This window comes from Dipodomys spectabilis, unplaced genomic scaffold, assembly GCF_019054845.1.
Source record: "Dipodomys spectabilis isolate Male_0828 unplaced genomic scaffold, ASM1905484v1 ptg000215l, whole genome shotgun sequence".
In the NCBI taxonomy this organism is placed as follows: domain Eukaryota; kingdom Metazoa; phylum Chordata; class Mammalia; order Rodentia; family Heteromyidae; genus Dipodomys; species Dipodomys spectabilis.
This window is the reverse complement of record NW_024870892.1, coordinates 7,771,954-7,785,889: the sequence shown is the minus strand read 5'-3', so window position 1 is coordinate 7,785,889 and position 13,936 is coordinate 7,771,954. Positions and strand designations below refer to the sequence as shown.

At 50.0% G+C, this 13,936-nt stretch overlaps 1 protein-coding gene across 3 annotated transcripts in view; it reads right to left on the bottom strand.

Moving 5' to 3' along the window:
* Positions 1-13,701, bottom strand: part of Atp11a (ATPase phospholipid transporting 11A) — a 98,026-nt gene extending 84,325 nt beyond the window's left edge. For all 3 annotated transcript variants that reach the window (XM_042697200.1, XM_042697201.1, XM_042697202.1), the window contains exon 1: positions 13,622-13,701. In XM_042697200.1, coding sequence (XP_042553134.1) covers positions 13,622-13,660 — 39 coding nt within the window. In that variant the 5' untranslated portion in view covers positions 13,661-13,701. The remainder of the gene's footprint in view (positions 1-13,621) is intronic.
* Positions 13,702-13,936: the final 235 nt, after the last annotated feature.

Sequence of the window (13,936 nt, the reverse complement as noted above, 5' to 3'; positions counted from 1 at the left end):
ACATAGCTGTGCTCCTGGACCAGGATCACCCACTGTCACATCCGCAGTCACACCCCAACTTCTACATTAACAAGGAGTCTTCTAGCCTTGGATGAAAGTTTCTGAGGATGTCAAGGACCTACCCTGGACTGACTTAAGACCCATGCACATCCCAAAACAAAGCTTCAGAAAATCTGCATCAGTACACTGTTTCATAAAGTTTCTTGGTTCCCAGACATTGCATCCCTAATACCTGCCTGGCCATGTCCTGTACAGACCATGTGACCTCTACAATGCTTACTATCTCTCCTTTTCATTCCAGAAAAAGCTCGAATCCCTCCCTCCTGTCTAGAGACAGGACTACTTCCTATGCTCATCAGTGAGATGACTACAAGCACGTGGGTGACTGTAGCTCAACCTGTACCCAAATGCCTGGCTGCCCAGCTGCTTAAGCTCTTGGTGTGATTGACTGCCATAGTTTAGTTCCAGAAGACCAGAAGTTTCAGTTGACTGGCAACTGTAGCATTTAGTTCTAGAACATCAAAGTCATCTATATTTCAGTTGGGCATCCTGATTGGTCTCCTTGTAGCCAGTGGCCCTTAGGAAACAGGCAGCCTGTAGTAGAGGTGGAGGAGGTGGAGGCAGGCTGTGGGGGTGGAGGAGGAGGAGGAGGAGGTGGCGGCGGAGGCAGAGGCAGCCTATGGAGGTGGAGGTAGCCTTCCAGCCGACCTCTAGGATGCATGCACTAGCAGTGAACCAGGCCAGTCCACTGGGTACCCAACTTCCTCTTGGGCAAAGACAAGGCAAGATGTAATTGTGCACAATATGTCACTTATGACAACTTCTGTATGGCACTTGTTTGAAAGATTAGGTCTCACCTTTTTTGTTTAGTTTACTGTATTTCTGGTACTGAGCACAGTAGCTGATTTCTAGAGGGCTGTCAGTAATTACTGGCAGAATATAGTAGTTAAACCTGCTAAAAACAAGCTATCACTAGGAGCAGTTCAGACTTATCCACACACATAATGCCAAGTTGTGCACAATATGCACGTGATATCTGTAAGTTTTCAAAATGCACAGGTGGGGAACATTTTTTTCAGCAAAAGGTTATTTGGGTATTTATAACATCAATTGTGGGCACTAGAAAATTATCAGTATAGGCAGGCAGCCTCAGCAGCTGATGAGAGGCACACATCTCTGTTCTGTCCTGTCGTAGGCCCTTGATTCCGTGGATCTCCTGTGTCCTTGCAGGCCAGGCATTCCCCACCAAACAAAAGATTTGCAAGCTCTCTATGAGCTGTCCTCTCCTACTAGCCACATTTGCCACTAGAGCTGGGTATCCAGGGACACACAGCACAGTTTTTATTCTGTCAGGTCTTTTCTTCAAAATAAACAGTAATTTTAAAACCTTACACAGACTCTCTGCTCCTCTTAGCTCTTCAAATTACCCCCCATAATATGTACGTTTCTCCAAGTGTGCAAGCTAGGGCAGCTGGTTTTCTCTGTTGCCTGCCAACCTGGCACCAGCAGCAACATGGCTGGCTGGCCGGCTGTGTGGTAAGGACACGCAGGCAACACAGGCAGGGGCCAGACTAACTAGCCTGAGCTCATGCACTGGGTGGACCAGGGACTCTCCTGGGAAGAGCTCTTAGGAGTACAATTTCCATTGAGATGATCCCCACAGCAGGGCTCCCTCCCTGCCTTCAGATATCCGGTAGAGCCCCCAGGGTCTTCCTGCAGACAAAGGATAGAGCCAGCCGCTCCTGTGTGGATGTGCCCCTCTATCATAGCGAGCCTGCATCTCTCCTGACCCCTTTACCCACTTACACCTTCTTTGTAGCAGGAGCTCAGACAAATGACCTACCCCATATCCCATACCCTATACCCACGAGCCATCCTCAGTGTGGCAGGTAGCATCTTCTACAAAGAAGTTTATGTCCTGCAGGGTGGCCCAGGATTGGATCCTCAACGCTGTTTCACTACTCCACTACATCCTCATGTGGTCCTGCACATCTCCTGTGTACACTGTTGTGAGCCAGACGTAGTGGCCTATGCCTGTAATCCCAGCACTCTGAGGCAGGAGGTATGATGAGACGAAGGACAGGCTCAGCTACACAGTGAGTTCCCGGCCAGCCTGAGCTATAGAGTGAGATTCAACCTCAAAAAAAACTAAGAAAAGCCCACATCACATTCCCTCACAAGAATCAGGAGCGTGTTTAATATGATCATCTTTGTGCACACAAGCCATGACTTCGGGGCTAATTCCTACATATGGACGAGAATATTTACTTTGCCTCAAGAAAGCGTATAAGGTGAGCCCAACACTTACTTGTTAATATTTCAAACAAATAATCAGGAACATGCCATAAGGACACACTAAATGTAGTCTTCTACATTTCCTTTCCTTTTCATCACCTCAGTGAAATAGATTATACTCCTGAACATGTCACCCTAATTTACATGGTGGGCCTTAGCAGGACAGCCTGCAATGCAATGGCACTCAGTGGGTAGGGGCAGGGATTCTCTTCTGTGAGCACCAGGATGGCACTCAGCGGGTCCTGATGACCTGGCCAGCACCACAAGCTCCTCCACAGCTGCGACAGGCTCAGACCGACCCTCTGGCCTCCTCTAACCTCTTCCCTCCCCCAGGTGACCAGGGCCCAAGACCTCCACCAATCACATGGCAAGGACCGGAGCCCATCACAGAGGGCAGCAGAAGATGGTCACTGAGAGCCCACCGTACAGGGAAGGCAGATGGTTATGACGTTACTGTCTGGAACTGACTTCTTCCTGCACTGTCCATGCTGGCCATCTGTGAACAACCTCTTGCATTGCTCCTGGTGGTAAACATTCAATGATGGCCTTCCACAATGCTGACCACATGGGGCCTTGCCCTCCTTTGGAAGCCTTTCTCCAGACGGCTCTGGCATGGCTGCTGGATATGAAGTTCTGGCCTGGTGTGGAAAGCTCTGGCAATGCATCAGGAAGAGAGGAAAATCCCCACTGGTTGTTTGCTGGGAAGTGGCTATGCCTGCCTCACCCACGTCTGTCACAGCCTGTTGGAAAAAGCCAGTTCTGCACTGATGCCCACCGGGGTGACAAGTGCATCAGCAGTTATATTCCTCTCGGTCCAGGCTTCACTAGCACATTGCCTATTCAGTCTGAACAGTTCTGCCGGCAGTGCCAGCAGTCCAGGCTTCACTAGCACACCGAGTCTGCAGGTTGAATAACTCTACCAGCAGTGCCAAACAGTACAGGCTTCACTAGGCACACCAAATCTGCAGGCCAAACGACTCCACAGGCAATGACAAAACTGAAACCCATATCTGCAGACTGAATGATGCCAGGGCAACACCAAGTGCAGAAACTCGCTGACAGTGGGACAGCCATTTGGATCTTGAGTGTGCAAGGCCATGGGCTGGCCTTCTCTCTCTCTGAGGCCCATGAGGCCAACCTGGAAGTCATGTATCCCCTCCACATGCTACACAGCTGCAAAGAGAACCACAGATACCATTGTAGAACTAAGTTCTCATACTGGTGCAGCAGGCTATGCTGCCACACTGAGGAGCACATGGCAGGCTCGTGAGTGGACTGCCTGAGGTCTAGCTCTGGTTCTTTCATGTCTCCCACATCTTGAACCTCAGCTCCAGAGAACTGCAGGGAGCTGGTGGAAAGCACCAGATCCATGGGCTGACCATGAAGAGGACTGGTGGAGAGCACCAGATCCATGTGCTGACCATAAAGAGGACTGGTGGAGAGCACCAGGTCCATGGGCTGACCATGGGGAGGACTGGTGGAGAGCACCAGGTCCATGTGCTGACCATGGAGAGGACTGGTAGAGAGTATCAGGTACATGTAATAACTGTGGGACCCAGGAGATGCTCACTGCTGAACTCTGATGCCTAGCTGTAGACATGGCCAGCCTCCATGGTCAGCACTGCTCAAGGGCCATCAGCACTAAGCCTCGGGCCCCCTGCAGTCATTCCCCGGGAATAGCTCCTCCTTGTGAGGGAGAGGACCCAAGGGTATATATAAGGGCCCCTCTGGGCAGCTGGTGGTGGCACAGGACTTTCTCCATCCTCTTGCTTCCTCCTTGCACAAACAGTCCTGATAAACACTCGGCACCCTGACATCAGAGTTGCTCCAGAGAAAGTCCTCCACTGCCAGCCTTTGCTCCAAGACACAAACTAATTTTTTTTTTCTCCCTGTCTCCTTTACCCAAGACCACTAACAAATCAAATAAAACAAGACACATACAACCCTAAGTTCTCTATGCAAACTCAACTTCAACATGTCTAGCACACAGGTAACAGATGGTCACTCTCCAGGAGGATAAGACACTTGCAAGACCTGACTGTGGCAGAGTTCAGACAAGTCCTCAGGGCCATGCCAGCCCCCACGTGTCAGTGGGAAAGCCACAGCTGGTAGGTCTCTCCACCAGACCTACATCACTTCCAAAGGTGCAAGGTAACAAGCTGAGAAGCAACGATGCTTAGTGAGCTCATGTCGTGGGACTAAGAAGCTACGTACACTTTCGCTCCTGACCTGTACTCATCTATCAGTTTCAGGTCATGTAGCTCTCCAACGCAAATGTGTGAGTGTCCCCCAACTTTCAATTGTACAACAAAGCGTCTTATTAACAAAGCAAGTGCTAAGAAGAAGGCTATACTTCTGAAGCCATGCTTTCCTTTCAAAAGCAACAGCAACTGATGAAATAAATCACATCAATTTAGAACAAAAAATTTATACCACCTTTGAAGAAGCAACAATAATAAACTCACAGAACCTACAAGTTTTTAGGACAGCATTCAAATACAAATAAATCTGATGGGTCCATGAATTAAGGATTTTCTAGATAATAAAATCATCAATTTTATAAGTTACAGAGAAAACTTGTTAGCAGAAGAGGGCTTCTGGAAGGATGCTCACACACAGCACTGCCGTTCTGCAGCTGCTCTTGGGGAGAGGGCCCACAGCTTCCTGAGGCCACACAATGGCTGAGGCTTGACCTCAAACATGCAGCTATGTGTTCTGCTGCTGTCTATCTCCTATTGCTAAAGTATTATCCAGTCTAAGTTTAATCAAGACATTCCTCTCTGGATAATTATTTCTGTCTGAAAGTCTGAGTCTCAGACCTCAGCTCAGAGCAGGCTTGCACAAACGCTCATACTCAAGGACTCACCTAAACCCTTACCATCACCTATTACTTAAGAGAAAAAAATCCTCCCATCTGGGTACATTTTTCATTAAAATTTAATTGATGCTTAAGTTTCAAGAAGTCTTCTCATCACCCTGCTAGTGTTTCTCCTGATTAAAAAGTGTTCCTAAAAAATCAAGCTATACAATATCAAACAATAAATTCCATACATAAAATTGCCCACAGGTCGGTTCTGGTTTGGGACGATGCAGAAGTTCTAGATATCGAAGGCAGAGTAGCTACAGGACAGGTTGTAGAACTTATAGTCAATTTCACATTACAAACACGAAAGGATAAATACAAAACAGTCTTTATAGCATGGATATGACTTTTTATTTTGTTGGGTTTTTTTTGTGCCAGTCCTAAGGCTTGAATTCAGTCCTGGGTGCTGTCTCTGGGCTTCTTTTGCTCAAGGCTAGCTAGCATTTTACCACAGCACCACTTCAGCTTTCTGGTAGTTTTTATTGGAGATAAAGAGTTTCATGGATTTTCCTGCCAAGGCTGGCTTCAATCTTAGCTCCTAAGTAGCTAGGATTACAGGGATGAGCCACCAGCACCCAGCTCAAAACATAATTTTAATACAATAAGAAGCTGTCTAGGGTCAATCCCTTGTTTATTCATTCAATAAGTCAACACATCTTTACAATGTTAACAATCATTGTTTTAAGTAAAGTAAGTCAGCCGCAGAAGGCCCAGCACTACTGGTACCCATGGAAATATTGATCTCAGAGAGTAAGTGCAACAGCTCTCACTTCAGAGAGGCTACAAAGTGTGTAGGGAGGGAGGGGGAGAGGAAGGAAAGGAGGTGGGTGGGGAGGAGGGGTGAGGGAAGCAGGGAAGAATGGGTGTCAGTGGGTATAGTACTGTGGTTAGATATGAGGACTACTTCCCGAAGTTTAAGTACAGGCAGCTGGCAAAAGCTGGCAATTACTAGGATATTTCAAAATAGTCCATAGAAAAGACTTTGAAAGTTCCCAACACCAAATACTAAATGTGTGAGGTGAGAGACACGACAGCTATCCTCATCTCAGCACTACAAATGTACACGTGCACGGAAGTACAACACAGTGCCCAAAAGCATGTGCAAGTCTCAAGGTGGAAATATATTAACAAAAAAAATAATCAATTTAAAAATTCCTCCTAAGTTTCTATTGTGGTATTGTGTAACAATTTCTTGGCCATATTCTTAAATTTAAAACTTTATCAAAATGTAATGCATATTCCACAGTTTAAGCCATAAAACATAAGGGGCAGCCAACATGAACCCTGTGAAGGAAAGCACAATCAGGGCCATCCTGTGTCCATCCTCCTCCTGACCCAGAGGGCTGGCGAGCCATGCTGCTGTCCACTTGGAGGCCCCTCTCACCCCAGCTATCCTCTTGTCCCCAGCCTCATCCCTTCTTCGTTCACGTGTGTTCACCCAGTTTCTTCCTACTGCCAACAGTGTGCACTATTGCCAGTACTCAATAAGCATCAGAGAAGCAATAAGTGTCAAGCACCTGGCATGTACTAAGCCATTTCTTCATAAGAATCTCAGTGGGGATGGTTGTAAATACATTTTCCAGTGCCACTGGACTTTCATTTTGCATCCAAAAAGTGATTAAATGAGTTGAATTACATCAGAGACAGAAACTCTAGCCTCTGTGACAATCACTTCAGCTCTCACCTACATGTGATTTCAGTTTTGTATCAAAGTTGTTCATGACTGAGAAAAAAATGTGTGAAAAATTCATGGCTACCTAATAATGTCAAGTCTTACATTCCTCTGACTCAAAGCAACTGTAAACCTAGGGGGTTCCACTTTACCCCCAAACACCATCTCATGACCTCATCAGCCCCTCTGAGGATACTGACGGGGGCATCAGGGAATATCAGGCCTTGAAAAATAACACAAAATCTAGATGACACCCTGTGGTGGAACTTCATTGTCCCTAATCCTCTGCTGAAAATAGGTCGGAGGAAATCCTCTTTTCTCTAAGGGAAGGAGATTACTGAAATGTTTAACTAGGCCTCCTCCCTAGGCAGGAGGAAGGTCCAGAGAAGAGAAAGCACGGAGGTGAGCTGCGCCATACCTGACACAGCAGGGACAGGCACAGGGCGGGCACATGGGTAACCCCAGCCAGAACCCCCGCACCCTTGTGGAACCCAAGCTCTGCACCAAGCAGCATCTGGGCCTGGTTCTGCAACCATGCATTGGATAGAGGGGAAGCAGGGGAAGGCGTCTTGGGGCCTGGAGCTTTAACACAAAACATGGCAGCAAGGGTTTTGGATAGCATAGCCCCTCTCAGCTGGCATCTTCTCAAACGAGAGAAAAAAAATCTCCAAAATTCTTCAAACTACCACTACAGACCATGTATCATTTCTGATGTAACTTCAGCAAATAACAAGTAAGATTTTGTAATTTAAAAGAACAAGCACACACTAAAAGTGAAGTCTGCAGCTGGTGTGAGGAGTTACTGCTGGTGTAGAGGAGCCAGAAGGGTACTCTACTGGCACATGTGTACGGTCACTAATCAAACCCCCTTCGTGATTCCATCACTCGGGACAACTGCAAACAAAGTGGAACATCCAGTTATTCCCTGTGCACCTGAGCACCAACTTCCAACCACGGCTGCCCAACCCTGCCTGGTAAGATATCCCGAGTAAGCCCTGGAAAACAATTCCATTTCCCTTCACCAGCCGGCAGCCTCCTTGTTTGTGAGGCAGCAGTCCTGCCCAATCCACTTGTGTGACATAAGCCAAAACATCTGTCTGGTCAATAAGCCAGATGCCACGCAGACCAGTTCCTCTTTTGTGTAGAGGGCAAAGACCAAGGATGAGAAAACACCCAAGGCTGTACCCTCTTCCCAGCTCTGATCAAATAATTGCTTTCATGTGTAGCAAACTTCTTTAAATCTTTTCTTACCCTCTCCAACCTAAAATATATTATTGTCATTCCCTTTACCTGTCACATGAGACAGGAGAAACTGACAAGCCTTTTGCTGAGTTATTTTTATAGCACTTTACAATGTACAGATTGTATCCATGTACATTAGTTCATCTGATCCTCTCCTCTTAGCGAAGCAGAGATGGCAAAGGCCATCACTCTCATTTTTCAGCTGCCTCTGGGAAAACAATGCACTCAATGTGGCACAACCCTGCAAGCTGCCTGACCACCGGAAGACCACCGTGGGCTCAACCGAGCAAGCGGTCTGGATACCCAAAGACCAAGACAGGTGGACCTGGTAAGCTGTCCAGCAGGCACCACCAACAACCTGTCTGGACACTCAAGTCCACAATAAGTGGACTTATCAGGCTGCCAGGCCACCCAAAGACCATGACATGTGCCAATCTCACTGAGGGTAGCACGGGCTCTGTGAAAAAATCAGCTGCCAGATGTGGGAAGTCACAACTTGGCAAAGTAAATCATGTGAAGGACCAGAGCCTTCTTGCCTGTGACACTCTACCTCTGAGAACGTTTTCTGCCCATCTCTCAGTGGCCCACTAGCCCCCCGTGTGGCCACTGATGCTCCCAACTCCTCTGTAGTCAAGCCACAGACTTGTGACCCCCAGCAATGCAGCCATACCTGCCTCCCAGGCCCCCTGGTCCTGCTGCAAAGCTTTCCATGTGGCCTGGTCCTGACAGCCACAAAAGTGAAAAATAAAAAAGTGCAAGAAGAAATCAGGAGAAGTGGATAGAAGTGGTCACTAAGCACATCTGAGCCAGACTTGAAAATATACATCTAAATCACCTTTGTCCTCGAAAATGATCACCTCCACTGTGTTGTAAATGATGGAAATGGGGAACAAAGGCAACTACAAATAATTAAAACTGTGCCACTGATAAATCCAGGGTGTGCAGGGGAGAACAGTGAACAGCCCATCATGCGCAAACTCAGCTCCCCACTCCACTCACGGGGGAGACATGTAAGGACTGGGCTAGAGACAGGCATGACGAGGCGGCTGCTGTGTTCATGTACAGGGTCCAGCATGAGCCTAGGACACCACAGGGAGACAGAAAAGGCCCCGAGTCCACCCTGTAGACCCTTCCTTCTCAGGATGTGTGTGAGTGGAACCTTCTCCTGCTCCTCACATCCTGTGAGATGCAAGCAGTCACAGGGCAAGAAGCAGGAAAGGCACAATTAAGAACTTGAAAATCAAAGTGAAGAATGGTTTTCTTACACTCCTCAGGATCAGGCCAACCAGAATAGGGCATGCAGGGGCAGGCCACACAGCTAGGAGAGACATGCGTACAGCACTAGACCTCCAGGCTCAACACCATCAAGGGCAAGAGCTGGCTAGTACTGCCTAACCCTGGCCTTGACCTTGAGAAGAGTTGGGAAATGTGGACGTTTGTGAGCATTTGCCTACCGTTAGGACTGATAAGAAATTCACCTGGCCAGGTACTGGTGGCTCATGCCTTTAATCCTAGCTACTCAGGAGGCTGAGATTTGAAAATTGCAGTTCAAAGCCAGCCTGGGTAGGAAAGTCCATGAGACTCTTATCTCCAACAAACCACTCAGAAAACTGGAAGTGGCACTGTGGCTCAAGTGGTAGAGTGGTAGCCTTGAGCTGAAGAGCTGAGGGACAGTGCCTAGATCCAGAGTTCAAGCCCCATGACAAAAAAAAAAGAAAAGAAAGAAAGGAAAGAAATTCAGCTGGTCTCAAAGCCACCGAATGTCCCTTCCTTGGTGCCCCCTTTACACTGAGCAGCACAATCTCAGACAGTGGCCAGGAGAGATGAGTACAGTTCTGTTACTAGTGCTGAATCTCTTCACTATGATATGATGATACTTCTCAGATAGCAACATCCAAATGCCTGTTCAATCTTGCTGATTCAGTGCTTTAAAGATGGCTTTCTGTTGATGAGTATGGAAGATAAATTGCAGCTAAACATGGTTAAAAGTGCATTTGTAAACCGGGTACCAGTGGCTCATGCCTGTAATCCTAGCTACTCAGGAGGCTGAGATCTGAGGATTGTGGTTCAAAGCCAGCCTGGGCAGGAACATCCCAGAAACTCTTATCTCCAGTAAACCAGTCAGAAAACCAGAAGTGGCACTCTGGCTCAAGTGGTAGAGCACTAGCCTTGAGCTGAAGAGCTCAGGGACAGCACCCAGGCCCAGATTTTAAGACCCAGGACCGAACCCCCCCCTCCCCCGCCAAAAAAAAAAAGTGCATTTGTAAATGTGAGACTGGGCAATCTCTCATTAACTCTGTTTCTGTTAGATCACATGGCCCAAACACCAAAGGACAATTTGTACATTTTGGTTTCAGAGTATAGCACATCCCCAGAGGACATACTGAGTAGTGGGCATGTCTATTCACGGGCAAATTCAATGCCACTGTCAGTGATCGAAGCTTAGGACAGTGCCCTCAACTCTAGAAATTTAACTGACTGTAATAACATAACCCTTTTCCCTCAGGTTATTAAATTCAGCCTCTGGCATGAAATGAAAGCATCTGAGGATCACTTGTCCCTAATGAACAGGCATTCAACGGGCTCCACAGAACAATGGGAGGATTTAACCTACAGGTTAAATTACATAGCTGGGCAAATTACACTGAAACATCCAATTGGAACATAGGAGTCCCAGAAGACAGGTAGGCACTAAGCAAACTAGTCAGACTGCTGCCTTGTTAATTATAAACTTTACAAGTCCATCCTACAGACCACTATCACCCTGCTAGAGACAGACAGACTAAGGGTTAGTCTGGGACTGTGTGCCTGAGGATTCACTTATTTCAAACACTTGAAGATGTGCTGGTTAAAGTTGGATGCAGACTCCCAGGATAAACAACAGGAAGACTGATTTGCCATCAATGCTAGATTACGAAAAGCGAAAAGCAACACCAACAGTGTGCAGAACTGGCATAATTGCACCAAATGAGTAAGTCTATGAGGACAAGCTCACGGTTCAACACCACTGGTATCCATGTTACAAACCATTTGGTAGTAATAAAGAGAAGCAGGTACAACTGCATGCTGGCACAGGCTAAGATTCTGGGAAGGTATCCTCAGGGACCAAAACCATTTATTTTGCTATTATAACAAAACTCAAATGGAACACACATTTGTTCCAAAAATAAATAATCTGTCGGCAAGGAAAGCCTTCAGACTTTCCAAAGTCTGCTGTCTTATAAGTTTCCAAGGGTAAAAGCACCATCTAGTCAGAAACACTGACAAACAACAAACAAATAACTCCATTCCAGGCTGAATCACAAATCACACAGTGACCTCAAGCTCTTGAGATACAGACGTGAAGAAAAATCAGATGCCCTCCACGTTACGAGTGAAGGAGGAGGGAGCCTGGCTGAAAACACACACACACACAAAGAGCCCTCCACACTGTTCTGAAGAGAACTTGTTGACCCTCATCCACAGATCGGAGCCTCCCCACAAAACAGGCCTGTTTGCTTTCTCCCTGGCCAACACTGCCCCAGGGCCAGCACCCTATTACAGACAGCGGGTGCTGACAAGTTGGCGGAGCCCATCCTCAGGGCCAGGGTCCACTCCTAATTCCTCTGGTGTGCTACCTTAATCAGGACAGCTCCATGGGTCCCTGTGACCCTCAGACAAGAGCACTGGGCAGGACAAGGCTAGCCATCTGCCCAGGCTACATGGTGGCAGTGGGAGACAGGCAGGCACTAAGCAGCCTCAGGCAGCATCTACCAGGAACCCACAGAGCTCTACCACTTCCCCTCGGAACACCTACCACTGGACTTTATGTTCCACCTCAAACAGGAAGCCAGGCTAACTTACCACTCATGCCCTCTGCAAGCTTTTAAAAAGTTACAACAGCAGGTCAAACTACTCCATGCACTTGAGCTACTTCATGGTAAGTAGGCACTGTGCCCTTGCCAAGTACACAGTGGTCCTACACAAGGATTGCGTCACCCAAACACAGGGAAACACACAGGCCTGACCCGGAAGACAATGCACTCATTTACCTACCTGTTCTGGCACTCTAACCCAGAACAAAACACCAATAGGCAAGGTTTCCAATGGTTTCTTCATCTTTGGCTATTCCTGTGGCTCTCTGGGAGCTGGAAGAATTCTAACAATGTGAACAGTAAAGAAGAAGAAACTATATACTCACTTTTGTAAGCCAAGTTACATCTAGAAATTCTGAGAATACAAATATTAAACCCAGCATTCTTTTTTTTTAAATCTTCTAGCAAAAGAAAATATCACTTACTCTTGCATAGTAGAAGACAAACCAAATGACAAGAACAGATCATGACTGTTTCTGGGAAAAATCAAATTAGCTTGAATAGCCTAGACAGGAGTTTAAAGTCACAGACATGAATGACCGCGTACGGGAAAGGAAGCAAATGACTATGCAGCAAATAAGGATGCTAAGTGAGAAAAGTAGAACCAACTTGCGTTCCAGGAACATCATCAAGTAACGTGTAGGTTCCAGCTGCCCAGGTCTGAGAGACAATGATGTCCCCGGTGTAACCTAGCTAGCTAGGACAACACCAAACAGTTTATCTGGAGATACCCAGAGGACAGGGGTGACAGCCTGCCTGCCTCCACTGGGACCTGGCCGGGAAGGGAATGGACCGGCCGGTGGCTGGGGCCGGGCGTGGACTGGACGGTGGGGAGGGGGCAGTGCACGGGGAGGGGGCGTCCGCCCCTCCAACTGGCACACCGGGTCCGTCCAGCTGGCCTGTGATGGACCTGCGCTCACCAGGAACCGGGGAGCCACACCTGGGTCAAAGCGGGGTCCCTGCTCTGGGCAGGAACTCCGTGGACGGGGCTGGGCGCAGACCACTGAAGGGTCCTGGCCGGGAAGGCTGCGGGGTCGCCCCTCCGTGTTCCCCACAGACACGGGCACACCGCGACCCCGTTACACGAGGGGTTGTCGAGCGCGGGGATCCCAGGGCCCCCGGGCTGGGCACGCGGGACCCCAGCTGCCCCGCGCCGCCACCCCACAGCCGCGCCTCAAGGCGCGCACCAGTCCTGCCGCCCCGCAGAGCCCGGGGCTTACCCGGGGGCTCTGCCGCGGCCCGAGGGCTCCTCCCGGAGAGCTCCGCCGCGGCCCTGGGGACCCCAGATTTCGACAGTGAGTAGCGCCGGCGCCGGAGCCCGCCCGGCACGCAGTCCTGCGCGGGCGCCGCACAGAACCGACTTCGCCCGGTCGTCCCCGCGGTCCCGCCGGGCGCCCGGGCCGCCCTCGCCCTGCCGTCGCTCCGCTCCGGGCAGCGGGAACCGAAAACTTTTCTGGCGCGCCAGAGCCGCCCCGTCCCGCCGGCCGCGCGGACGACGGTGCGCCGCTCCCCGTGCTCCCAGCCCGGGCGCGGGGCAGACCGGGACGCGCACGAAGCCGCGCCGTCGGAAGCGCGGGACGCCAGCTCGGAGCGGCCCTTCGCGCGGTGCTCCCCCGGGGGCGCCCGCCGGTCCCCGCCGGTCTCCCCGCCGGTCCCCACGCCGGCCCTCGCGTTCCCGGCTCGCACCGCACTCACGTATCTGCGCACGAGCGTCCGCACGAGGCTGCAGTCCATGGCTGCTCCGGTCGCTCAGCGCCGCGGGCCCCGGCCCCGCGCGCCCATGGGCCCCGCGCGAGCGGCCGCCCCCCGCCCGGTCACGGCCTGGGCGGTGCGGGGGGCGGCCGCGGCCCCTCCGCGCTCATGCCCGCCCGCCCGCCCGGCCGGCGGCGACCTGACGCGGTCCGCCCGCGTGCAGGCGGCGGCGCTCCCGCGCCCGGCGCTGCTCCCGTCGGACCCGCGCGGCCTGCGCCCGGCTGCTCGGCCGCCGCCCCGCCGCCTCCTCCTCCGCGG